Raw genomic sequence first — 27,877 nt, 5'->3', positions numbered from 1 at the left:
ACTAGTCAGACTTGTACAAGTAAAAAACGGGCCAACCAAGCTGGGTAGGAAGCATGGGATGGACTGCTGACCACCTGGCACTCCCTTCTGAGTGGTTAGAGTTTGCCAATACAGGCTGCTCCCACATCCTGCTGGGAACATCCCATCTGCAATTTGGTCAATAGGTGTATTTTCCCCTAGCTGATGTGGTCTGGTGGATGTGGTACAAGCTCCTCCCCTTGCCACAAGCAGCTCAAAGATTTTGGACTGCTTCCTTCTTGCCAGGGTAGGGGAAAGGAGTTCTCAGCCTTGGCAGGTCTCACTGGACTGGTGGGGAGCTTGATACCTACACCCAGGATGTTCCCTCTCTTACCTGCCCTTCTGCCTGGAGTGCAGAAACAGAGCAGTCAGTGAGGCTGTTCTGGTCACAGCGTTGCAATTTGTTTCCATCTTTTGTCAGATATGGGCAAAGCAGAAATTGCCCTTGGCACTGGGTGCATCACATCTTGGCGTGCTGTAAGGGGAGAGTGGAAGGACAGTCTCGCAGTATCTCTGCCTGCTAATTGCTCTGTCTTGTTTTGGGCGAGCAGGTGAGCCTGTTCCCAATTCTGTAAGTGAGGAATGTTGTAATACCAAATAATAAACTTGCTCCTCCTGATGTTGGCACCAGCTCCCAGTGAATTTCTCAGTCCTGGAGTACATTTCATAACAAGTGTGACTTAAAAAGCACCCTGAGGCTGAAGAAGCACAGGGGCCGTTTTCCAGATGTTCATCCAGCAGCAAGAGCTGCTGCTCAGCGCAGCCCCAGATGACATTGTCAGAAAAGGCTTCCCTCAGCAGGAAACTCTTGTCAGGGCACTGGCTTTCAGGAGGAAATACAGAGTGGCAGCACAATGCAGACAGCAGTGCCATGGTGTCGTATTGATCCCTGACACAGCAGGAGCAGCAGGAGATCATCTTTTCACATATGAGGAATCTGTATGTAAATTTGAGGTACTGCATTGGAAACCTTGTAATGTGCTATGTGATTGGTGGATAAACTCCCCTGAGGGTTTCTTCAGCAACTGCTGTACTGTAGCTTAAAGCAGCCAGGCCCTGCCCTGTCTGGCTGCATCTGAGGCTAGAGTATTGCAAGCATCACGCTGGGAAAATGCTCCTCTTAAAAAGGGTTAGGACAATACCGTGGACTTTGCAAAGTGACCTTGTGGTAATGGCCAGGAAGGAAGGCCTCTAGTGTGTCCTGGAAGATGTTTGTCTCTCTGAAAGTACATCTCTTTTAAAGAGAGGAAATTAACATTCAGGCAGAAAATGCTGTCTCTGTCAGCTGACGGTGCCCAGCAAGAACTGACTGGTAAATTAAAGCTTTTATTTGTGAAGAGGAAAACTGTTGTGCCACTGTCACGATGGGGAAGTTTGAATCATTTAAATAACTTGCTATTGTGTGCTGCTCTTTACAGATGTTACAAACATACCCAGCTGTTTTTTAAATCCTCACCTCCTCCGAGAGAACCTGCTAAAGATAATTATAGTGCTGTGACAATATTGACCAGTTACCTCATCCTCAGCAGTGGGGACTTTGGAGCACTGTTAGTTTTTCTCAATGCTTCTTTGTGAAGCTGCATTTTTCTTTTGTAAGTGTTGTAAGAATCTTTGGAAACCAAGAGGTATTGTGTTTTTCTTGCACGAGGACTGCTACATCCCTGCCTCTTTGGATGAAGGCAATCTTTGTTAAACATCTTGGGGTTGTCTGTTTTGATTACATGTATATACCATGCCTTACAAAATGGTGCATGAGGTGGACATCCAGGTACTACTGGTAGAGAAATCATAAGGAATGGTCATAATGTTGTTGCACACTTATGTTTGAGCTGTAACAGGTAGTCACACGGGTGCTCTGTAGATGCACAGCATCGTGTTGCAGCATTCATTTTACCATGTAGTTCATCACTGGTGTTTTTCTGAAATCTTCTGAACACGACTGCTGAATTACAAATTCCTAGCTTCTTTGAGATGCTCTTTCAAGATTTTAAAAGGCACTGTGGTTCTTACTGAACCTCACTGAAGGGTGGGATGAAAAGACAAGTTCTTCTTTCCATGTAGTACCTGACGTGTGTGTAAATTCTACTCATTTCCTTAGAACAGCTTCTGTCTGCCACTTTTATTTAAAAGGTGGTGGTGGTATTTGACACCTCACAAAATTTTTATAAAGTAGTTGCTGCAAGGTCTTTTAGCCTAGAAAATAGCTTGTGAAATTTAATGAAAGTGTTCAAAAATCAGGATGGTTATTTATGAGACTGAATCCAGAAATATCTGGGAGCGTGAGGATCTGTTTCTTTCTTCGTGTGGTGTGTAGGCTCAAAGTCACACTCAGAATGTGGTAGTTACTGTAAGCTTACCTATAGCCAAGATACCTTCTCTCCATAATGAGCCTCAAATATACAGCAGGGTTCAAAGGACAGGACCCTAAACTAAATAGAGCTTTTTTTGTCAGCTATAGTGCTTTATGTTCTGTCAGTAGAGTGGAGCATACTGCTATGTTTCCTGATCCTCCTGCTGCTGAAATCAATAGCTGAAGATTCCTCTGGATATTAGAAGTAGGATGGAGCCCCAAACAACCTACCCAAAGCCCTTGAAAACTATGTACCCTTTCAGATCCAACCACTGACGCTATTCTTAGAGACATTTAACAACATAAAAAGGTTGCAAGAATTGTAAAAAGCCATTTCTGTGAATGACAGAAATGAAAAGAACTGGAAATAAGATTCTGTAAAAGGGGGGTGTTTTTCACTATTTATAACCTTCATTGTTCGGCCACATTTTTTTCAGAGTTTATGGAAATACTCAATTCCACTTTATCAGGTTAAACATTTTTCAGCTAACAGTTATGAGAGGAAGGATAATTGAAATTCAACAGAGGGGATTTTGCTTCTCTTAACACTTGATGTTAGTCTTTCCTTGATGTGTACATTTGCCCATGAATGTTTTGCGTTTTTTTTCTCTCTTTCTTCAGTTATTTTGGTTAAGAACTCCTTCATGGAATCCCAATAAGAAAATCAGCATGTGCGTTCCAAGCACTGCTGATTATTCCGTCCTCTAACTAAAAGTAGACATTCTGCAAGCTGGCACTGAAAAATAATTTAGTGAATAGTAGAGAGTGGGAGAAAGAACAGCCATCTTAACAGCAATGTCGGGCTGTAACTGCTGTATATTCATGTGCATCTGTGTAGATGCAGGGGAAGAGATCCCGTCTGCATAGAGAAACATGGCTTTGGAGTAAGATCACAGAGAACTCTCGTGGGATGATGGAATGAATTGCACATAACCAAGGGCACCTAAGATTTGTTTAGGAGGATAAATTCTGAATTTTTAAGTTCTGTATTTTGAATTTTGTGAAGAAGTCTGGGTGCCTAATTGAGGCACCAAAGTTGGATGACTAAAGCTAACACCTGTAAATAATCTGTGACATCAGTTGCTGGTAAATAAAAATTTCTTTAATGTTTTATGTTTGCATGTTTCTAGAAACAGGACACTGAGCACAGGTGGGTTTTTTGCTTGGTTGGTTTTTTTAGTCTGAAAGTAAAGCAAAAAACCAAATATGCTGAATGATATCTTTTACTCTCCGTCCTCATTCTTGTTTTTTTCTTTCTCTCTTCCCTGCCTTTTTTTTTTCTTTGTTTTTGCTTTGTTTTTTCTTTTTTATTTTTCTTTTTTCTCCTTATCAACTTATTTGTAGAGTGAGCCAGACTTGGAGAAAGGCTTGGAGATGAGAAAATGGGTCCTGTCAGGAATCCTAGCCAGTGAGGAAACCTACCTGAGCCACCTGGAGGCTCTGCTGCTGGTAAGTGCTGGTGGCAGATACCATTTCAAACACTGGTACGTGAATTTTCACTGCTGCTTCCATCCAGAGTTTCCCAGAACTTCACATACCATGGGTTACAAGTCGCTGGGTGCAAAGGGCACCAGTTATTCCTCTTGTCCAGTAGAGAAAGACAGGCTTAAAGAAAGGACTGGGTATGGCACAACCAGGGAGTTATTAGTGTGGTAGTATACAGGAGCCCTGTCTTACAGAATCCTGTGCTAATTTTTAGACATGTTGCTGTACATTTGGACAGAGATTAAGGAAATGGAGTGCAAAGGGATTTTAATTGCACCATTAATATCCTGGGAAAATCCACCTGCCAGGGATGGCCAATACCCATGAGAGAACTTGTTAATGTGTAGCTTTCAGTTGTGTGAATGCAAATATCACTTATTAATAGGATGAAAAACAACTCGCTGGAGGGATGTGTTGTAATGTGGCAAAGGTGAATGTACTTGGTTTGCATGGTAACAATTTCCTTCTTTTCTCATTTCAGCCTATGAAGCCTTTGAAAGCAGCTGCCACCACCTCTCAGCCTGTGCTGACTAGTCAGCAGATTGAGACAATATTCTTCAAAGTGCCTGAGCTCTATGAGATCCATAAAGAATTCTATGATGGGCTCTTTCCCCGAGTGCAGCAATGGAGTCACCAGCAACGTGTAGGGGACCTCTTCCAAAAGTTGGTGAGTCAACTACCATCACCAAAATTTCTGTTACCTCTCATTCATCTCACAGGTGCTGGTACAATTCCCTTTGGTGACTATGCATAGACCAAAGAGTTGAAAGCCCATAGCGGGCTTAGATGAGAGGCTTCTAGCTTTGCCACTGCAGTGAAAGGCCTACAGCAAAAGTGGCTGTTTCATTGCCTGTAATTAAAGACTACAGCAAGCTATGCTACTAATACAAATACAATTTCACAGAAACGTTGAATCTCCAGGGTGTCTGCAGTGTCATCAAACTGTTTGCTTTAAAGGAAGATGGGAGAATGGCAGTGTTAAAAAGCATACTTTTTAACACTGACAGCTAAGTGTTTCTCATTATTGCTGAACTCCCTCACACATACTTCCTTCTCTCCGTGGTGCTTTGCTCTATCTTGTGCTGATTTTCTCTCTTTTATGGTCATCACCTTTGGCTTTGCTTTTCTACCACCATCCCGGCCTTGATATTCATTCCCCTTGCTGCTATGCTGATGCAGTCAACCTGCTGCTGAGAATCCTCCAAGCAGCCTCAACAAAATTCTCCGAGTGGAGAACAGGACAAAGACATATACAGCATGTTTCTGAGGCTGAATTAAAATTGCTGAGTTTCTGAGCCAGATGACAAATTGTTTGCATTCTAGGAGATTCTTTTGGCCCCTTTAGCCTCTCCCCTAGCATGTGCAGAGAGCAAAGGATTAAAGGAGCTGGTTTTTCCTTTTTAGAAAAGAAAAGAATCTCTGCATTCCTGAGGCGCCTCTGATTCTCAGGGTAGGAGTGACATTCCACTGAGGGGTTTATTGGATGGGGAGTGCGCTTTACCAGGGTCACTCAATTGTTAGCAGCTGTGTAGCCCAGCACCATCCCCATCCCCTATGGAGCAGGGGTAGATGTGCCTGGAAGATGATGTTTTCCATGCATGCCAGCAGCTCAAGATCAAAATATGGGATTCTGTTCTTCACTGCCAGCATGTTTTAGCCAGGAGGGGTCAAGTTGGTGCCTTGGTGAGTAGTTCATGGTATGCAATTTGAGCAACTGGTTTAAGAAGACAAAACCACCTGCTGCTGGTTGCTGAAGCAAAGATGCAGAAAGCTGCTGAAAGCGGAAGCCTCACAGACTGCATTGGAAGTTTAGTGCAGCAATGAAGATAGCACTAATTGAAGAAGACCTGAATATATTCTTTACCACCGATGGCTATTGAGCAAGCTTTGACGCACTGTACAGCTGCTTAAGCCTTTGTTTAAGACCATTTCTTGCTGATGGTGATCACAGGTGCATGAGTTAAGCCCTTCTGGTACTCTATTTTTATATTCCCCTGATTTTTCTGCATTTGTGGCAGAATCGTTGATTTTGTTGGATTAGTATTGGAAGCAAAGGAGCAAATTGCCCTAGCGAAGGAAGCTTTGAGCTAGCTTAGCAGTTTCAGTTTCTGGTGGTTTGGTACAGTATCAGTGGGAATTGTGAACTCTTTGCTGGATGAGATAAAGCTAATAATTCTTAGTAGGCAGTGGGAAGCAGCTAGATGAGAGAGACAGCAAGAACATCAGGCATTACAAGACATCTATACCGCATGTACATAAAATCTTTTGGAGCAGACTGTTTACTTGTGGTCATGTCATGCAAACTGATGCTAAACACTGGAATCCTTGTTATTATCCTGAGGTCCCCGGGGACATTAATTTTCCTTAATATCATGCAAAACAAAGCACTGTAGATTGAAGTTATAGATAGTGCATGCAAGGAGTTTTAGAATTTCATGTGGTCTGGCACAAAGTATGATCCATTTGTAACATCAGTGACTGTTATTCCACCTTTTTCCTGTTGAAACTAAGGAAAAGAAAAAAAGGCGCTAGGCATGTGGGAGTGAAATATGCTTCTCATTTTTGGGGAATATTTTGTAAGTGTTTTTTTATAACTAGAAAGGAAACACTTCAGAACTGTTTTTAGAAATGAAGAACTATTTAGCAAATATTATCACTGATCTTTTTCAGGAATGGAAAAAATTTTAACCAGAAGTCAGTTATTTCTACCAAAGCTTGTTTAATTTTCAGTGTATTCTTTTTAATTGAAAAAGAGAAAACTTAAACCAGCATGAAAACTGTGTGTGAGCATTATTGCTTTATTTGGAATCTCAGGTATTAATGAAAAAGATGTTTTCATGATGGCATGTTTAGAGGAAGAAAATGAAAGTTTAGAAAGACTGTTCAGGAGTAGCAGGAAATGAAAGAGCCATACAGGAATGGAGAAGCTTTAAAGCTCTGCTGTGTTAGCTGGCATCATTCAAACCCTAATGTCATAAGCCCTGCAAATGATCAGTAATTCCGACAGCAGCTTCTTCACCGGATTGTGCCCCAGTGGCAAATACAGATTTTATTCTCTCCGCACTGCTGGGGCCAGGTCATCCCTGGCATAAGTGAGCGCAGTTTTCTTCAGCTTCAGTCATAACCGTGTTATTTTGCGTGAGGGTTGTGGTTGGTTCCTAATCTTTCAGTAAAATGTGCCCTAGGAAATAGCTCGCTGTTTCTTAGCCTCTGTTAGCTAAAGAAATTTGTGCAGGGAATGTTCTCCTGAGAGTGGCTTTTTTTCTTCCATCGTCTCTTGCACAAAGCTCCGTAGAGAATGGGAAACACAGTGGTTATGAGAGAGCAGGAGAGGAAAAGAGCACTGTCTGTGGGAAATTTAACTGCTCTGCCTGTTGCGTGTCTTGGGCAGAAGTGTCAGGGAAGTTGCAGAAATAAGGTAAGTGCAAGCTCTTCTGGTAACAAACTTCTCTTTAATGGAGCCTTTTACAGCACTCCACCTGTTGGCTCACTACTGACCATGCACTTGCAAGTATGTTCAAGCTGCTGAGGTGTTTACAGCACAGCCTGTGCAGCTCTGCAACACAAAACCAGCTCTGCAATCCAGACAAGCTTGGAAGCTACCCAGGGATTTCCCAAGCTGGATCTTATGTTCTCTGGTGTAAATACGGCTGCAATTCCTAAGTCAGCAAACAGGATCAGTGCTAAGACTCAGTGATAATAATGGCTTATTACTGCACTGTGAGGCCTGCTCCATCTTCTTCTGGACCAATTGCATATTCCTTCTGCTGGAAAAACTGCCATTTTCTGTTACCTAGTGCTGCAGTCACTGCCTTCCAAACAGGTTGTGCTCTGGATCTCTCTTCTGTATTTTCAGCACTCTGCTGTCCTTATAACAATGTTCACTAATGCAGATATGGGTTAATATCTGGGTTTGATTTAGCGTGTCCATCATGCAAAAGCCAACAAGTAGCTTACTGGGGTCACATTTGTGCTGTTGGGCTGAATCATTCCTGTCTGATTCATATTTTGTGGCAAATAGCCAGCAGCTCCAGTTACATCAATGAGCTAAAATATTAATAGATACTAATCTGGCAGTTCAGAAGAGAAAAATAGATGGCAGTAATAAGAATGTGTCATTCTCACAGGCTTCCACATCTTTCACAAGTGAACTTGTTCAGCATAGATGGAACTGGGTGCATGCATGGGAGCACCTGTGCTGGTTAAGCAAAGCTGACAGGTCAGAGATGTCTTTCTGGGCCTGCTCAGCATTCTCTGCAATTCTTTGGTGTGAAGGAACGTGTTCTGATCATTAGATACTGAGGCTGGCCATCCCAAACTGTCTTCTTCCCTAGCATTTATTTTATTTTGTTTTGCTTCCTGCAGGCCAGCCAGCTGGGAGTGTACCGGGCCTTTGTGGATAACTATGAAGTTGCTATGGAGACAGCAGAGAAATGCTGCCAAGCCAATGCTCAGTTTGCTGAAATCTCTGAGGTAATGTCATGGTATTCAGACACACGAGCCTTCTGGATCTGACTAATACCCTGCAATGTCACTCCTGTGTATCCTCCAAGTATCTTTGCAGCCCTGACTTCTGGAGGAGTTGTGAGCTCCCATAGACTCACTGCTTCAGCTCATGTTCTTACAGTGATTTGTACTTCGAGCTAATAGAGGTTATTGCATAGACAGCCTTTATGTGCTGTCCCCACCCAGGGAATCTTGTAAAAGCTGGCATTGCTTTGAACTTCTCAGCTCTGTGCCACCTTCATGCATTTCTAGAAGAGAAAGCTGTAGTTGAGTTTCTCAAATATTTCTCTTGCTAATGATGATGCTGATTGTGGTGTAAAAAGCCATCCTTAATGGCTTGCATTATGGCTGTCAGCGGAATTGCAGGCTTCACTGGCGCAGAGAAGAGGAGAAGGTAGCTCTGTTTAAAAAGGCAAGTGCTTCAGCCGTAATCTGTAATATTATTCATTGGGCTGCTCTGATTTCCTCTCTTAAGAGGAGTACCTTGTGTCAAAGCATTTTAAATACTTTTTCAGGCTTCCCAGGCTACCAGCTTTGCCTGCAATGCGTGATCTCATTGACTCTTTGTATTGCAGTGATTATATCTTGAAGAACTCAGTAACCGAGAAAACATGAACTTCGTATGTGTGTCTGTAAAAACAAGCAGATAAATAATCAGAGCTGAATAATACTAGGGGTGTTTATTGCTCTGAAAAAACTCTTGAGTACATTCAATATTGCATGTCCCTTTACATTTTTACGATAAAGAGGTAAAACAAAACATGTTCCCTCTGTGAAATGAGGGAAGCAAGGCTTGCCTTTTGGGACGTGCTGTACTACTCATCAGAGTGCAAATGTTTTCTATCCTCTCCTGAGGATTTCCATCAGGTTCTGGTCCTTTGCCTGACCACTCCTGTGCTTTAGTGGTGTCAACTCATTAGTAAAGTAGCTTCCCCTGTGCTTACTTTTCTTTCAGTATTAAAATGCATTTCATGGACTTTCCCATTTATTAATAGTTATATGTATAGATAGTATCATGGTAGTCCCTAGAAAACAGAATAAAGATTAAGGCCCCAGGGTCCTGGGCTCCGTGCAAATGTGATTCCTTGGTTTTGCTGTTTTCTGAAGGATAATTCTGAAATCATGCTAGTACCTACTCTATTTGGAATGATGGTGATGGTATTTGTGCATTTGTGTCTTAGTGAGGATTTCAGAGCTCAGCACATTAAAGCATGTAGCTTCATGGTCCGTGTGCAAAGAGAAGAGTCACAGGCGCTGTTCCTTTTCTGCCAAGAAAAAGAGCTGACTTGTCCAAGGTCACCCAGCTCTGAGTACACGTATACGGAAGTATAACCTACGGGTACTGAATCCCAATCCTATACTTTATTTATTGGTGGTGTACACATGCTGTGACAACGGCTGCATCCTTATGGACATGTCTTTCTCCTGCAGGTGATTTAAAAACTCCACCATCCCTGTCGCTATAGGTGGTTCCCTGCTTTGCTGCATCTCTATTGACATGCACTCCTAAGAAAACTGCTTAGTATTTGAGATGTGTGAGTGCCTGTGACATGGCAATGGTGGATTTACCAGGAAGGAAAGCACATTTTTCTTTTACAGACTTAAACTGTGATAGGGCTGTCCTTCATTCATACTTAGGCCCTCCCTTGGAGGAGCAGATAGTCTCTTACCTTCCCATGTGATATTTCAAGATGATTGACTGTCTGCTACGTGGGTTTTCTTTTTCTTTTAGAATCTAAAGGCTAGAAGCACAAAGGAATCTAAAGATCAGACGACGAAAAATTCCTTGGAAAGTGAGTGATCCATGCAGAGGAGACTGTGGTTTGTCAGGACTTGGTGGAGGTTGTTGCCAAACCTCCACTCTCCCTTTTTCTTTTTAAATGCTGGAGGGTTATGGAGTCTCTGCTGGCTCTACCTGGGAAATCAGTTCCCTTTTGCTAAGTAGCAGAGCTCATGCGTAGTACGCTGCATGCATGCACAGGGAAGCCCCTGCCCAGCTTAAAACCTCATCAGTCCCTTTTGGCAAAACCAGGTCAACCAAAGGACTGCTGTGATTTTAAGAGAACATCTGCTACCCAGTGATAGCACAAACGCAATCCTAGCAGTTATTGTTACATGGTTTTTGCCCTATGGTAGCATCTAGAGAGCCTGGTCAAGATCGGGTTCCATGGTGCTTGTCTCTATGCACATAGGTAGAAGACAACCCATGTTATAAGAAGCTTCCATACTGACTAATAGAAAAGTGAATACCCTTCCTGTTTTGGCCTATTATCAGGATTTGGAAGCATTCAACATGTCATGCTGAACTCCAGATGGAGGGATGCACTGCCAACCTTTCAGGGACCTCCTTGGCAACTTTAAGAGTGCAAGGCCCGATTTTGACCTGTGGGACCAGGCAGGTTGCCAGGGAACTGTCAGAAGCGTGCCATGCTGTGTGCAGTTGTTCTGTACTGCCTTGTGTGCTCCTCATCCACTGTCTGGCAGAGCGTGCTCACAAGTGGGCATCTGTTTGCTGTGGAGCATGTTTATTTCCTCTGTGTGTTCATGTGTGTTTTATTGGCTGTGCAGCACATTAACCTCAGAGAAGGGAATTTTCCAGTAGCTCATTGGTTAATAAGCCTATGCCTGTACATTCAGTTGCATTGGACAAGTTGCTCTGTAGGGGCTGTATTTAGGTACCTCTTCCTTATGTTCCTGCGGCTTTTTTTTTTCACAGCTCTGTTATACAAGCCAGTGGATCGAGTGACTCGCAGCACACTTGTCCTGCATGTAAGTATCTGAAAGGTAGTTTTCAAACTTTAGGCCCCTTTTCTATTTTCTTCACCCTTCAAATTTTCCATGGAGCTGCAGGACTGCAAAAATAAACCTGTCATGCTGCATAAGAGCCTATTCCCTTTACACTAAAGGGAGGGAGTCCATAGGTAGGACCCTGCTACCTCTTCAGTGGTGTTACCAAGAAGTGCAGAGTATTATCCTCTTCATCTAGAGATAAAGCCTTGCTCTAATCTGTAAGAAGCAACTGGAGCATCTTGTTCTACAGCTCTAGTTAGAAGCTCTCAGACCCTTCTGCCTTCTAGTGCTGCTCATGGTTCTGTTCTTTGTTTGTGTTCCTGGTGTCAGGATTTGCTCAAGCACACTCCAGTGAGCCACCCTGATCATCCACTCCTGCAGGATGCTCTACGGATCTCACAGAACTTCCTCTCCAGCATCAATGAGGAGATCACTCCTCGTCGGCAGTCCATGACTGTAAAGAAGGGGGAGGTGAGCCTTCCTGCTTTCTTTATTTTCTCAGTTTCTAAATACTGGTTGTGCCTTTTCTGTAGAGCAGACTAGGAAGTTACGCTATTAATTCGTTTGTTGCTAAGATACAGTTTATGCAGTGTCCTTGTTCTCTAAAGGATGTAGTACAGCTCCTCTCTGTTTTCTGTTCGGAAAACAGTTTGGGAACGCAGAGGAAAGGTGTGATTAGAGTTTTGTCCTTAGCATTGTTATAATCACTATCATACATAATTTCTATGATGCATATTGCTATACACTAAATGGATTTGTATTTTACCTGCAAACTGAAACCAAACAGGAAGCCTGGGAGGAGAAAAAGGTGAGGAAACATCAGAAATCATAAAAGATTAGGAAAAGCTGTTTTCCAGAATCTTCATTCTTGCCATAAAACTAGTTTTTTGCATCCTCATTTCTAAAGAAGAATGTTTTAAATGGGACTAGGAAGCAAAACAAATGGAATGGGCTGGGAAAGCTAAGGGAGGTGATTGACTCCTAAGGGTGTAAGACAACTCTTCTCAGCTCTGCTAGGAGCTGGACTATACCCAGAAAGTTCTAAGATGTGCAGTTCCTTTACCGCATGCAATGTTGTGCAAGGGGAGCACAGAGCTACGCAACAGTAAAGTCTTACATGCCTCAGTGGGCTTGATTCATCTGCCTCATAATTTCATTAGAAAGCAATTCAGTCCTTCCTGATGAGAAAAGGCCAGGACTGACAGAAGTATTAAGAGGGAGAAGAACGTGGGAGATTGAACAAAAGAGAGGTGTGCTCAGATAGTATATGTGTAAGAGGAATTGTGGCAGCATGCCAGAGACACTGGCTGATCAAAAGTGACCCAAATTACCCTGTACAAAAACATCTCTTACAAAGCCCAGGAGATTGTTAAGAAACCATGAACCTTCATGATGTATTCCCAAGTCCTGTCAGCTAAACATGCTTGCTTTTAGCTGTTAAACTGATTTTCAGCTGACAAAGATTTGCTAGAAGCTGCAGTACCGGGAATTTGGTGCACTTTGTCCTGCAAGTCTTGTTCATTGTCTCATTTTGTCAGCTGAGGAAGTCTGCAGCTGAGAAGAGAAGAGGAGGGGCTGAGCAATTGGAGGCTGAGGTAGAAGCTCAGACATCAGTCACCAGGGCCTCAGCGATACTGGATGGCCTCATTAAAGTGGATGCTGATTGAGTCGTAGCAGAAATCGCAGGCTAGGATGCCCCTTCGCAGGGGAGGGAGCGTTTTGTGTTCTCTGATTGTCTGTCAGCATCTCAATGAGGGATGCAGGCTTTGAAAAGTATAATGCAGAATCCTAATGAGGTGCCAGAGCCCAGGCAGAGGGGCAGGCTCAGGAGGATGATCCTGATGATCTCTTTTTGGAGTGGTGTATTTGTCAGATCTTAGAAAGCAGGAAGGGGAGGCTTGTCAGGATTGGGCTCAGCAGCCCTGTTCACACTCTTAGTGGTTCTGCCTGCAGTGACTCTATGTATCATGTGGGGAGGGAAAGAAGGGGACGTACCCAAGGAGAGGGCTGTGGGTGTGCTGGAGGGACTAGGAACCCTTTGTGCTCTCCCTTGCTGCATACAGCTTGCACTGAGCCCAGGGAAGAAAAGGAATTGCTTCTGATGCTTCCCAGAATTTGCCTTCCACTCTGGGAATCTGATGGTGGATACTTTCTTTAGTCATTTGGCACCAATATCCTACTTTCTTCAAAGCAGTAATGCCCCAGTTGACACCACTCTGTCTAGAGAGTAGGTATGTTCACTTTCTGCATAGTAATCTAGAGACACAAGTGTGCTCCCAGCTACTCCATGTGGTTTAGTGATGGCTGCTCCTTGCTACAAGCTACTCAGCTTGGGGTCATAGCTGGGTTTTGTTTATGCCTGTAAATCTTTCCTGTTCTACTTATCCTTTCCTCCCACTCGCCTTGCTTGTGCTTCCCCTAGGGTGACAGGACAGTGTGCAGTTTGCATCTCCTAATTGACTGCTCTCAATGCATAATGCATTTTTTATTTTAATGAATCGCCAGCTTGCTTTGATGGCTTTTTTCATTATTTGTCTTCCTCCCGTAGAAATTTCCTTGGTGGAAAGGAAGGAGGGAAAACAGCCCTTTCCCCTCATGTATTGCTTAGGTGCTGATCTCAGTTATCTTTTTTTCCCAGTACTTGCCTTTTATGGGGAAGATTTTTCCCCTTTGAGTGCGTCGTGAGGAGGAGTCAAATCTCCTTTGCCAGCCTCTTGCTCCAGCTCTTTTTTTCAGGATTGCTTTGAACTGGGGAAAGCAGCCAGTTGTTAATCTCCCTAGTGACAGGCTGCTAAGGAGAGGAGTGCAGGTCAGGAGAGAGTACAGGCTCATCAGCACAGTATTCATCCCTTTTGCAAAAGGTGATTCCCTGCTCCAGGAGCATCGACTCACTCTGACCTGCCTGCTGTCTTCCTGCGTGATGTCAGGTGTCCTTTCTGCACACCTGCCCCCTGGTTCTGCTTGGCTCAGTAGGCTTTTTTCTAATTCTAGACTTATGCATATAAACTGAAAGTTTTCTGTGACGCATGGACCTGATTTAATTTGCTGGGATGAATGATTATTTCAGGTCGTGCAAGGAGATGGGAACCAAGGGAGTAAAACCATTCACCAGAGGGACAGAAGGGGCTACAACAGGGAAGGCAGTATTGGTGGGTTAAGCCTATGAACCCATAGTTTGGTCCTTGCTGCCTGCCAGGCTGGCTGTAGCTAGTCTTCTCTGCCTTGTGGTTTGCGAGGGCTGCGGTATGGAGGCGCCAGGAGAGCACCAGCCCCAGCCTGACAACACAGGGGAGCCAGAAGGGCTTATCTGGGCTTTTGGGTCTGTTTCTATTCAGCCTGATCTGCTACGTTCTCTTGCTCCCTCCTTCCCATCTTTCTACTTTTGTGGTTTTACTTTTTTACTTTTTTTGATGGATTATCTGCAGGCATCCACCTTTGCCAACCCTCTAAATGACCAAACAAATGCATGGAGGGAAAGGGGGTCTGAGTACCTTCTGACTCAGAATGCAAGTGGTGGAGAATCTTCCACCCCTTAGGACCATGGAGCAAGCATCTTTCTTCATCACTATCCTCTTGGCTTAAATAGGCAACCTGTTTAAGGTTCTATTGGGATGGTCCATTGGGAAGCAAGAGAACGAATGCTTTGAGGTGGAGGATGTGCCACTATTATGTGCCAGAAGGAAGGGAGTAATAACCTTTCTAGTCTTATTAACAGAGCAGCTAGATGGGCTGCATGGTTTTTTTCAACTAAGCCTGGATGCAAATGACTGCAGAGCTTATGTTGTCTTTCTCTGCCAGAAGTAAAGGCTTGTGTTTCCAGCTAATTCAGCCCATTCTTGTAAAGCAGGAATGAATGAAACTGCAAAAAATTGCAGAGTTCATTTGGGAGATGGTGGTTCCTTTCTTGACCTCTGCTTGTCTAATACTCTTTGCTGGATGTTCTTTCAGGGCGGTTCAGACCAAGCTGAGTGGTAGTGGCTGCCATTCTGCCTTGCCCGTGGCCGTGCAGTCCCACCCTCTCTGAAGTGTTCACACTGGTGTTTGTGTGATCTCACAGTGGCATGGATGAATGGAGCTGCCTAAAAACAAAGGCTTTTTTGAGTTTTGGGTCACTCTGCTGACTGAGTGGCTTAGTGTCTGGTCTCATCAGCACCAGTCCAAGCAGTTCCTTCTGGGATCAAGCCCACTAGATCACATGTTGGATCAGCTTATGCTACTGTGCACCTTTTCCCTTGCCCTGGAGAGAAGAGGCTGCTTGGCAAGCTGCTCTGTCATGTTTCTAAATGTGGTTTTAAACTGCAGTCAAGGGACTGGTTATCATTGCCTGAGGCTCCCATTTAACTTGGTGGAGACCAAGTGTGCTAGGGAAGAGAAAGGACAAAGGACATTTGCAAGGGAGCAGAAAGGCAAACTAAAGCCTTTGAAAAGATGGGAGCTAAGCTTAGACGCAGGCAGCCATGCACAGCTTGAGGCCTGGTGCCTACTGCTTCTGGAGGCCTTGAGCAGATGTTGGCAATAGAGCACTCAAAAATTATCTTGGATGCTTCACACTCTGTCTTACTGCTGGAGTCAGAGAGCTCCTGGTGACAGGAGCTTTGGAAAGAATAAAGAAAGGCTATTAAAATGCTCAAAGAGCAGCCAGTTTAGCTCCCTAGGCAGAGCATCCCTTTTATTCTGCAGTGCTGGTCTTGCAACACACGCATACACACACAAGGAATCATTTTCTTCCTACGCTCTGCAGAAAGCCAAACCACCTCTTCCTCACTGACATATGCCAATACCCATCTCCTGCTTTTACCCTCCTCCTCCTGCATCACACATGTTCCAGTCCTTCCCGGGGCTCTCACCCACGCACGCTGCAGGCCTCTGCTGTCACCACATCGGATGAGCTCTTTCCTCGGCACACAAGTGAGGAGACAGCCTTTTGTACAGCTGTGGTTCTGGATGAGTAGATTTTTAAATTCCACTTTTTGTAATGTGTCTCAGACAAGCTGGTCTTCTGCCACACTTCCTGGAGTTAAACAGTACGTGACAGCAGCAGGATTTACCATATGCAAACAGCACAAAAACACTGTAGGATGAATAGATGAGCATACAGGTACTCGTGAGGTTGGTAGCAGAGGGGGAGATGCTCACTGACAGAGGTAAGAGGAGGAGGACAGCAATAGGTGGTCCAAAGAGGATATCTAAGCACTGAAAGGTGTACAGGGAGAGAGCTCTTTTGTCCAGAGCACTGAGGTGGGTGGGAGAAGAGGCAGGTGAAAACATGCAAAGGAAAGCAGGGCCTAGAAAGGAGACTTGGGACTTACACTGCAGCAGTAAAGGAACTTTGCGAGAGCCACTGAAGGTAACAGTCAGCCCAGGCCCTGTTTGAGAGATTAAAGATGATCCTAATTCACTCCATTGTGATACAAAATAGGAAGTTTTCCCCCAGGCCTCCTGGAACCTCTTTCTATAGCGGAGCTGAGCTGCTGTGCTGGACACCTGACAGTCTTGGGACTGTCTGGAAGAGGGGGGTCACTCTGCCACTGTACTGCCGCTCTGATTTTAAGCTTATGTTTTCCTGGATGTTTATTTGGTGTTTCTGTAGTCTATATGTCATTTCAGGGTATTTTAGGAAATCTTTCGCACCTTTGGTAACCTTAGCGAACAGAGGAACTTTGGAAGCAAGGTAGAGAGATGGTTTCCCACACGTACGCTGTTGTATGTCATGTACAGCAGGATCACCCAGCCAAAAGACCTCGTGTTTCAGGACAACCTGTTTAACAGGAGGCCACCAAAGGAATAGCTGTTGCTGGCCCTGGCTGGGAGGACCACAGTGGGCTTTGGTTCCCAAACTGCTGGAGAAGGCCTGTGGAGGTGAGGTGGCCTGGGCATGTGACCAGCCCGAGTCCTGTCTGAGGGGGCCGCTGGCTCCCCAGGGTGGAGTAGGATGGGCTGACTCATGTCGGGAGGACCGGGAAGGTGCCCTGTGCTCCCTCACTGTGGGGTTTGGCACGGATCTGGTAAGCCAGTTGGGAAATCCTTTTATTGTTTCCCTCTGACCTGCTGAACCCTCCTGGCAAGATGAATCATTTGCAACAAAGGATGCGACCCTTTGCTGGAAGCGCTCCTCCTCTGCTCCACTGATGCTGAGCAGCCTGGGGCATGCCTGTTGTGCCCAGCCCTAACGAAAGTCCTGTTTTCCGAGAGAAGCTGGTAGTTAGATCTAATATCAAGCTCCACACCCCTGTGAGGAGAGATTTCCTGGCTTGATCCACAAATGTTTTCTTCTGTCCTCTTGTCCCCAGACACTTGGTTGCTTTTGTGGCAGTTTACCCCTGCTGCTTGCTGAAGGGAGACCTTCCCAACTAGCTCATGAGCAAGAAGATATGAGGTATGAAAGGTCTGGGAAGCTCAGTGTTTTCCTCTGAGTGTGTGACTGGAATAAATCCCTTTCACCTCTTCTGTTCCAATCAAGCTTAGGAAATACAGCCTTGTCTTCTTCCCACCCAGCTCTCTTTCTTGGGAGATCATGCTGCCAAAGACTTTTTGCTGCCTCATGGTAGCGCTGTGTTAGGGTATTTTGTACCTAGGAGTGCTAGCCAAAATAAACTCAGTGCAAATGAGTGGTACCTCAGTCCCAGATGGGAAGTATGAAGGCTGTTGAATCACACTGCTGATTTGGCGTTGTATGGCTGAGCTTTCTGCTTGGCTTTTGGGGAGATGTGGGACAGAGAGCATGGCCACTTGGAGGAACTCTGCTTAGATGGTGACAGCCAAGGACTGTGCAGCAGCAGGTTAGGTGCAACTTCAGAAGGCAGCAGAAGGGATGGCCTGGTTGGACCGGGCAGGCCATGTGGGGAGGTCTGTAGCCTTGCTGCAGGGAATACTGATGGGCTCTTCTTTTCTTACTTTGTGAAGACCTGACACAAAGGTTTCCAGTCACTGGTGCCTCAGTGTGGGCTTCCGCTTCACTTAAGGAAACGCTTGTCTTCAAAACGCTCTGGTCTAGATTATGGTACTGGAATACTGCCAAAACCAGGGGGCTGATCTAGGGCTGAGCAGTAGTCCTTCACAGTCCTCCAACAGCTCTCCTGGGCCTGTGCCCTCCATTGCTTGTGAAGAAACATTGCTGGCCATGTTGTTGGCCTGTCTCTGCCAGAGACATCTTCCCAGGGTGGGGTGCTGAATCTGTGTTCTGGACTAGCCTGGGGTATTTTTCAGCTAGGAACTCTTGGCAGGGTGCTGGGCTGGGGTCTTGACTGATCTCTCTCAATGCTGGTGCCTGGCAGAGGGGGACAGAAGGCCAGGTCAGGACTGTGCCATGTCCCTGCCAGGTAGGGAAGGGACAGTGCCGCATTCTGCTGGGTAGCAGAGATGAGTGAGCTGTGAGAACATCTTTACACCTACGAACATTGAGCAGAGGTTGAGCTGGCAACAAGCAGCTATTCTCATTGCCCGGGAGGAGCTGAGCTGATTTGCAGCATAATTAATATGCATCAGATCTCGAAACCTGAGATCAGGGTTTTGGCTTGCTCAGAAAATATCTTTCCCTGCTTCATTATTGCTCCCAGATGAAATTCTTTGCAGCTGTGGAGAGTGTTTTTGCTACTGACAACACACTCCTCCTTTTTTATTTATTTATTTTTAAAGCTCAGTGTTTCTAGTTTCCTACCTGGGGTTTGTTTGCCAGGCAGGAGGGGGAGGCATGCACAAGTGCGCATCAGCAGCAGAGACATCAATGCAGGCAGGCGTTCTCTTCAAAACCACTGAAGATAAGCCAGGAGGATCACGCCCACCTAAAAATAAACATTAACATATGTACAGGCCTTTCTGAGCTTGAATCACTGCTGGATACCAGATCTCTACAGGCTGCTGCCCAGAGATGGTGCAACAGTCTGCTAGGGAGCAAGCCTTGCTTCCTGGCACTATGGGGAAGGTGCAGCTTTTGCTGCTGCTCACAAATTTCCAGGACCTTTGTGTAATGGAAGGCAGCACCAAGATGAGGTGCTGACACTGCTTTGTGTGCTTTAACAGCTAGCTGTGGTGCTCGTGCAGCTGCAGAGAGGAAAATACAGACTCTTAGGCCATGTCAGGAAGTTTAGGGTGCTGTAGGACAGAGTGTGGAAACAAGAATTATGTCTGCAAGGGCATTTCTCTGCCTTGTGTTCCTTGCCATGACGCCTGCTGAGTGCAGGACTGATGTGGTTTGTTTTCATTTTGGAGAGCCAAGATGGGAAGAATGGTAGGCGGAAGGAGAGGCAGCATGGGGGTTTGCACTCCCACACCCTCTTCAGTAAATGTGTTCAGGGCTTGTTAAGTCACGCAGCAGCAAGCAAGCCCTATTGGGTATAATCTGAGAAACTGAGGCATCGGTTCTGCTTTGGACGTCCTGACCTTGCTCAGGTTAACTGCCTTCCTGTTGCATACTGCTGCATAACTGAGCACAGCTGCCTCTTGGAAATGGACAGTTTTCATGCATGCATTTCCCAGCATGGGAATCACAGAGATACTGCAGGTTGGGAGTGAGTTGTACTGACAAGTCCGGAGCATGGGCTGGAGAAGGCTGACAGTGAGACAGCAGGGGGAGGTGTTGGTTAGCACTGGACAGCGTTAGCGGATCTCTCCTATCCTCAGCCACAGTGCTGTCTGGGCATATATGGTATGTGTGACGTGTTGTTCACTGGTGTCAGGGGAGCATCCTCTTAGCTGGAATAGTAAGGAAATAGTACAGGTCAGGAAAAGGTACCTTAGCATACCTTAGCATGTGTGGAGAAGCTGATGGTTCCCGCTTGTACTGGCTGTGAAGCAAGGCAACACTGACAGTTATACATATTGGTGGGAATAAAATTTGCCCAAAGTTGAATACCCTGACTTCTGTTTGAAAATCAGTGGGAGATATGTATTCCAGATGTGCACTCAGAGTCCTGTTGATCCTGACATCAGAGCAGAAGGCCTGAGTGTAGAGCAGGGCTTGAAACTTGTGGCTTGGTCACTGGTAACAGCACACAGCCATCTGTCTCAGTGCCAGTGCTCCAGCCTTTTTGTCTTTTATCTGTGGAGTCACCATAAGGGAATTAGGAAAGCTATGCTTCTGCCTACCAACGTGTGCCTCTTATTTAGGAGGCTGTAAAGCTTCCTGGAGCTAGAAACAGGAATAAAGGCATCAGGGTTGTGTGGCTTCTTTGCATCTTCTAGGTTTGGGGAATGTTTATATGATACATAAAAGAGATTTAAATAGGCATGGGGTGGGGACATATCCAGATGGTCCTATTTAAACACAGGCTGATAAGGGACTACTGAGAAGTTTGCTAGATACACATTTTGTTCAGGAATTGTCCCTTAACAGCACTTGTAATAAAGAAGCAGCAATGGCATTCAGCTGTTAATGTTGACAAACTACTGTTGTGAATGGGGAGTGGAGGTGTTCACTCCTCTTTCTACCTGGTGGGGTAGCTTAAGCTGAATTCAGTGGCTGGGTAAGTGACTCCTGAGAAAAGTGGTGTTTGCTGCTCTCTGCTGGTTTGTGAGGGGATGATGTACTGTCAGTGATTCTGGCCCTTGGCTACACAGAAGCTGGGCAATGGACTCACAAATTACACTTGGGTGCAGGAACAGGTGATGGAGAGAAGCCTGAAGTCTGACCCAGAGCCAGATAATAAAGAAGATTCATGGCCATTTCGGCCCCTGGGAGAGAGGGTAGCAGCAGGGAGCAGAGCTTACAGCAAGAAACATTTAATAGCCTTTTTTCTTTTTTCTGAATTAGACCAATTTACTGAATTGGCTCTGGTAGGAGTCACATCTAAGGAATGTGTTGCCCTGGTGCCAAATCTAGGGCTCATATTGCACTACCTAAAACATTTTTTCTGTTTTTTTTACCAGCACCGGCAGCTGCTGAAGGACAGTTTCATGGTGGAGCTGGTTGAGGGGGCTCGCAAGCTACGTCATGTCTTTCTTTTTACTGATCTGTTCCTGTGTGCCAAGCTCAAGAAGCAAATTGGAGGGTGAGGTTTTCCTTCTGGACGATGTGCTTTGCACCTCAGCTTCAGCAGAATCCTGGGTTTAGCCAGCAGTTTTAGTTGAATATGAATACCCCCAGACCTGGGTAACCATAATCCACAGGATGTAGTGAGGCAAGGAATGGTCAGCAAGGTAGTACTGTCTGTTTTAAGACCTTGGCCAAGTGCTGGTCCCTCAGGAAAGGTTAATTCCTCCTGCCCTGAGCCTTCCTAGGAAAATAGGATGTGCTGTAGCTGCTGGTATTCTGGACAAATGCCATTCATTTTTCTACTTCCTCTTTCTTTTAATAGGTGACATTCTTCTCTTTCTTTTGTTACTAAGGTTATTAATTTTGGCCATGCAGCTACAGCCAGTTAACAGTTTTGTAGAAAAATGGAAAAGGTACAATAAACAGACTATGTGTCAACCCCAAAGTGCAGCTACAGAAACAGTTTTGTTGACATTTTTCACACATGAGGGGGGAGGAACCCTTACCAACATACCTGCCTCAAACAGGGCTTCTCTTCATTTGGTAAATGTTCTGCTCAGGGAGACCTCTCACATCTTCTTGCCCTCCTCAAGCAAAAAGTTGTCCCTGCCCCTTTTGAAGCACATGCTTGTGACGAATGAACCTTCAAAAGAGTGGGACATTCCCAAGAGTGGATGTTCCTGACAGTAGAGGTGGAGAGGGAATAAATCACATAAAACATTAAAAAAAGTGAACTGGTTATCCTGGTGAAATCACTGGAGAATGGCAGTTACGAGCTGTAGTTTCCCTCTTCTGGTTGGATTACACAGAGGTTTATACATATTGGCTCACCTGCCCCACTTGGCCCTCCTAGCTCAGGCAGGAGAGACCTGGGTTTAGATCATAGGTAGCAGCCAGGTCAGAGGCATGGCATGGCTTTTGAACTTTGCCTCTCTGGAGGCTTCAAAAGGAGAGCATGCAGGACTGAAAGGGTTTGCAAAAGTTCATTGTGGTTTCTTAGGATGAAAGGAACTAGATAACAAAACAAGTTGCCTTGTTATGTGCTGTACTGGCTATTGGCCCTTCTAGGCTTTCTTGCTGGAAAGCAGCCCTTCACCAGAGTTTTTCCACATAGGAGTCACAGTGAAGTTGTGCCCATTTCTGTATCTTACGCACTATAGTGGGGAAGGACTCGTGGGAAGGGGGAGCAGGTGTTGCCAAACACCAGTAATAGTAAAAGGTTTGGACCTTCTGTCTTTCAGTAAAAGCCAACAATATGACTGCAAATGGTACATCCCGCTCACTGACCTTAGTTTCCAAATGGTGGATGAGTCTGAGGCAGTGCCCAATATCCCACTGGTACCTGATGAGGAACTGGATGCCATGAAGATCAAGATATCCCAGATCAAGAATGATATCCAGCGTGAAAAGGTAAAAGGGGTTGAGCACTACATGCCAAGTACAGACTCAGTGTCTCTGCTGAGATGAGGTGCTGACAGAAGCAGCATTCCCAGAGCTGCACAGCATGGGGAGTCATGCTAAAACAGACTGTTCAGTAGAGGCTTGTGGTGTGGCTCTGTTATCAGTGATATCCAGATGCTCTGCAGCCCATCATTGCTCGTCCTAGTGCATGGCTTGAATGATGGGTGTCCTGTAAGGAGGCAGAACAAAGAGACCCTGTAGTTGTACCCAGTAGCTCCTCTACTTGCATGGAACCACCTGTGACTGCTATCCTCAAGTATCCATGTGGAGGGCAGGGCTCTTATGCTATGGATATGAGAAGGACTGGGAAAGTGGCATGCCAATTTCTAGCTATTAAACTATGATCCTGCAAGTGATTTTGGTCAGAAGCCGTGTATTTCTAAATTTTTGCAGGCTCAGTTATGCTTTTGAAGCTTTTTCTGACTTCACCGGTGTCAGGGCACCAGCAAATATATGGAGAACACCAGTTATGCTGACTGGACAGTCTGACACAGATATGGTGTCTCTGGCCCAGGCTTGTCTTTGCTTGCAAGACATATTTTCTCAGAGGTTTTAGACTCCAAACCTTTCTGGAACCCAAAAGAGAAATAAGAGTTTGAAAACTGAAAGCCTGCTGGTGTGTAGAACAGGATATGAATAACATTGCTTGTACCGTGAGAAGACTATCCCTCGTGCTTTGAAAGAACATGCTTCTGCCTCTCTGCCCTGGCTGGCTTTCAGAGAGGGCTTCCTGGAATAAGTAAGGTATTAGGAGGAACACCATGTGTAAGCCTCTTACTCACAAGGTGCAGGTGTCTAAGATAAGTGCTTCAGTGCCAAACAATATACATGGCTGGGTTTGGGACTCGGTTTTATCCAAGAAAAACCTTGGTTTTAGCTGACCTCTGTTGAAAATGGGAGGTGGGAGGTGAATGGGAGAGAATTTTGGCAACAGAGTTCTGGGCAGATTCTAGAGAAGTTCCGTACAGTCTCCTTAGTTAAGGATGCTTGTGGAGGACCTGGCAGTGCTATGGCTGCCTAATGACATGATGCTGCTGCAGCCTCTGGAACAGAAGGTACAGGGTATGGCTGGGACAGTGGCCACGCACCTCTGCAGCTTTGTCTGGGGCAGCTAGAATTGGGGAACAGAGCCAAGTCTGAGTGTAGAGATACTGCAGGTAACATCTTCCTGAGCAGCTGGGAGCCCCATGGATCCTGTTGACAGCATTTCTCCTGCCTGGGGCCATTTGGCTTCTCACAGAGGGAAGGGACTGTGGACCTTAAAATGTCTTTCAGTGGACATGGGGACAGACATTGCAGAATGACAAGTGTCCTCTGTCTTCCTCTCTCCCCCACCCTTCAGAGGGCCAATAAAGGCAGCAAGGTCATTGAGAGGTTGAAAAAGAAGCTCTCGGAGCAGGAATCTCTCCTACTGCTGATGTCTCCCAACATGGCCTTCCGCGTACACAATCGCAATGGCAAGGTGAGTGGCTCTTCTGGACTCCCCCAGTGTACAAGATAGAGGTGAAGGGGAGGTTGTGTGTATGTGTGTGTTTGTATACGTTGTTGTACAAGGAGGCCTTCATGCCCTCTGCTGTCTGGCCTGAAAGCACTTTCCAAACAGCAGACACCTAAACCTTGCTACACCAAAGGTTGTGATGACATCTTGTAAGGTTGTGATGACATCTTGTAAGGCTATGACTAATTTGTATGCAACATTGGCATTTAAAAAATAATGTTAGAAATTAATCCCCTACCTCAGCACCTGCCCTGGCAGAGCAATAGGAACGGCTCTCTTCACCTAAGATAAAGCTCTGCAGCAGCTGCCTTCTGGACTCCCCTTCAAGTTCAAGGCTTAGCACACTCAGGGCTGTCTCCTCAGGACTGTAGGCTGCACTTGGCACCGAGGATGCTGAATGGTTGTGAATGGATCTCCTTTAGCACTGTGGGATGCTCAGTGTGCCAGAGGTATCCCCTGTTCTGGCAGTGCTGTAACCTGTGACCATGGCCTTTCCGTGCACATGGCAAAGGATTCTCACAAGATCCTGTTACTACTCAATGAAAATCCACAAGCTGGTCACTGCTTCCTCAGCTTACATCAGTGTCTGGGCCTGTGCTGGAGGCTTTTGGGTTTTCTGGTACAACTGCTGTGAGGAATAGCACAGAGCTGCCATGAGACCTCATGCTCCCAGGGATGCAGCTGCTGTTTGCAGGGTGGAGCTCTGTGAAAGCCCTGACTGCAGGTGTCCGTGTTGGTACTGCTGGCACATTGTTGAGAGGGCACGTTGCCGGAGTCCTGCCTGTCACTGACAAAGCTGTGATGTAGGGCAACTGGCAGGAGTACTAGAAGGACAGTATATCCAACAATTTCCACTGGAGGCAGGCCTGCTCTCAGTGGTCGGTCAGACTAATGCATACCCCGTTTTCTTCTGTTTTCCTGGGTAGAGTTACACGTTCCTCATTTCATCTGACTACGAAAGGGCAGAGTGGAGGGAGAACATCCGGGAGCAGCAGAAGAAATGTGAGTGTCCCTCAGCTGGGCATTGGTACAAATACTGTGATCTTATTAGAGAGCAGGAGTCCAGAGGATGAGGTGTGGGGCAGGGTTCCCGGCAAAAAGAGAGATGTGCGTTGAAATCCAACAGCACAACATGGATGTCTTCTGTCTCTGCACATCTGAGCCTGTCTGGGGGACTTTTGCTCGCAGCAACATGTAGGGAATATGTAGGGAGAGCACTTAGTAAGCGTGTGGAGAGATTCTCCCATTTACCCTAGAGATCATAGCTCTGTGCAATTCCAGGTAGAGGGAACAGCTGCACCCTTTTACCTGGCTCCAAGCCAAAGAAGCTTATTTACTTTTTTGGCATGGGTGGTTTTTGGCTTTGCAAGAAAATAAGAGCCCCCCTTGTCTTCTCTGAACCATCCTGAGACTTTTTACTCCAAAGAGTAACTAAATGTGCCCTCATTAGAGCTGGGCTGCAGCAGCAGTACAGACCTGAGCACCACGGTACTGTTGCTGAGCATTGTCCAGGGAGCAGCTATCCCCTGTATGCCTAGAATAAGGGAGCATGCATCCAGCCTCTGCTTTGAATTTTAATTCCTCCCTCTTTGAATCTCCTTGGCAGGCTTTAAAAGCTTCTCACTCACATCGGTGGAGCTCCAGATGCTGACAAACTCCTGTGTGAAGCTTCAGACCGTCCACAACATTCCCCTCACTATCAATAAGGAAGGTAAGACCTTTGGTTTATGCTTTCACATGGTACAGCTGCAGTGAGAACCTAACCTCTGCCTGCCTTTGTGCATTTCCCCTAGAACTGCTTTTACTGTTTCTTTTTGCTACAGGCTTCAACCTGGTGATGAGTTACAAACTGAGAGTTCCTGTAAAACAAAAGCTGAGACCTTACATACCCAGCTTGTGTAGTTTAGTTGAAGCAGATGGTAGAATACAAAGAGGGCAGCAGGAACAAGAATAATCTGTCATCCCAATGTTACTTGCTGCAACAATAAAAATACAAGCTCCAAATTATATGACTACATCTAAACTAGTAAAATATTCCTGGACATCCTCCAATATATATTCATTGACTATTAAATGGTCTTTATATGCAACCATCATGCCAGGGATTGGAGTGCCTGTTGGAGTCCTAGCCTGGGACAACTTTGAACTATGTCTGGGAATCCTTTGGAAGAACGCTAGTTGGCCAAAATTTTGGGTCAGGGACCATCCTAAATTACTATTTAATCTGCTATTATAGACCTAACCTCTATATTTTACTTTTTCTCCTTTGAATTGCTTCTGTGCTATCTTGCTGACCCTAGAAATGTTGTTGTAAAAGCCACACATTGCCAGAAGGCATTACAGCTGAAACCAACACTGAACCTGGAACAGCCTCCTCTTGCTGAAATGGCTAGATTACATGCTCCTGCCATCCTTTTTAGGGACAGTTTACCCTCTGCTCGTTAACCTATGTAATTGTTAATCTCATCACTGTCTTTCACTCTTGGCTCCTCTGTGAACATAACAAAATGCCTTGGGTCTTTTGTACAGATGATGAATCCCCAGGTCTCTATGGATTCCTGAATGTCATTGTCCACTCTGCCACAGGATTCAAGCAAAGTTCAAGTGAGTTGCAGTTCTGTAATACACAGAGGTATTGATAGGCGTTAGATAATTCAGGTGCTATGACAGCTGGGCATGGACTGATTTAGGATTGCAGCATCTGGGATGATGGTAAGGAGGAGAGGTGATTTGGGGAACTGGAAGTGAAATTGGGGCATTGGTGTAATTTTAGGGGAATGCAATTTTTTTAATGCTGCTATTAACTCAGATCAGGATCAAGCATGCAGCATTATTTTTTCAGGCCTAGTCTGTTGGTATTTTTTTTAAGCAGTGTTTGCTGATTACCCAACAGTTTTAGATACAAGTCAGCCTTTATCCTGAATTCTTTCAACTGTATTTTGTTTTGCAATGAAAGAGTGGGAAGCATTCTCTGCCATCCAGAATTTTTGGTGTGAAGAAAGAGGTATTAAAATTCAGGGGAGTGATTTGACAGAAGGATCAAAAAAGGTGAAAAAAATAGAGTGAAGCGGACTCCTGTAGAAATAAACATGCTTCTCAGCCGTTGATGAGGATAATCGAGGAAAAGCTGCAAAGCTTACCTAGCCATGTGGCTGGGGATCTGGTTCTTATCTAAGCTGCTTGTGCAGTCTCAGGAGGAAAGGAGTGAACTCGGGTGTACGTGCTTTCTGTTAGCCTTCCTCCTGCTGAACCACTGACTTCTCAGATGCTGGCTAACATAACTTACTACGTAACTTACAAATAGGGGCAATGTCTACAGCTCATTACTAGCTCTTCAGGAACACCAGATACCACATAATTAACCCCTTTGTGAAGATAATGAGTTTTTGAGGGCTGGCCCTTAACCTACACTCTGAGGGATATTATACTGATGCTGTTCTCAGTGAAATCGGTTCTGATGTGCTGATGGGCTCCAATATCTACTGGGGGAAGTTTCATTTCTCATTGGTGTACACCTGCTCATTGTGGATTGATTTGGGAAATATTGGATAATAGCATACATCTGATTCTTGATAGAGGTGAGGGGCTTGTCTGTGCTGAGGTCATTTATATGGCTGTGCTGGTACTTCAGCTTCATAAAGGCAACTCTGTTGGTCCAGATGATGAGATTTCTTCTGGATAATGTTACTAGTACTAATACAAAGAAGATGCAAATGAAAACATACCCTGAGAGTGATAAATGCAAGTTAGGAGATTCTAGAAATTTTTTAAAAGTTTCTGTCCCTGTCTCCTCTTCTCA

The 27,877-nt window shown here is 45.3% G+C and overlaps 1 protein-coding gene across 2 annotated transcripts in view; it reads left to right on the top strand.

Moving 5' to 3' along the window:
- The window catches only part of BCR (BCR activator of RhoGEF and GTPase), a 110,377-nt gene that overhangs the window by 60,775 nt on the left and 21,725 nt on the right, over window positions 1-27,877 (top strand). For both annotated transcript variants that reach the window (XM_030025350.2, XM_030025349.2), the window contains 12 exons: window positions 3,713-3,817; window positions 4,335-4,520; window positions 8,219-8,326; window positions 10,092-10,152; window positions 11,076-11,128; window positions 11,480-11,620; window positions 21,014-21,135; window positions 22,361-22,529; window positions 23,923-24,042; window positions 25,005-25,080; window positions 25,685-25,789; window positions 26,608-26,682. In XM_030025350.2, coding sequence (XP_029881210.1) covers window positions 3,713-3,817; window positions 4,335-4,520; window positions 8,219-8,326; window positions 10,092-10,152; window positions 11,076-11,128; window positions 11,480-11,620; window positions 21,014-21,135; window positions 22,361-22,529; window positions 23,923-24,042; window positions 25,005-25,080; window positions 25,685-25,789; window positions 26,608-26,682 — 1,321 coding nt within the window. The remainder of the gene's footprint in view (window positions 1-3,712; window positions 3,818-4,334; window positions 4,521-8,218; window positions 8,327-10,091; window positions 10,153-11,075; window positions 11,129-11,479; window positions 11,621-21,013; window positions 21,136-22,360; window positions 22,530-23,922; window positions 24,043-25,004; window positions 25,081-25,684; window positions 25,790-26,607; window positions 26,683-27,877) is intronic.

Source organism: Aquila chrysaetos, chromosome 9 (genome assembly GCF_900496995.4).
Source record: "Aquila chrysaetos chrysaetos chromosome 9, bAquChr1.4, whole genome shotgun sequence".
In the NCBI taxonomy this organism is placed as follows: domain Eukaryota; kingdom Metazoa; phylum Chordata; class Aves; order Accipitriformes; family Accipitridae; genus Aquila; species Aquila chrysaetos.
This window is presented reverse-complemented; position numbering and strand designations above follow the sequence as displayed.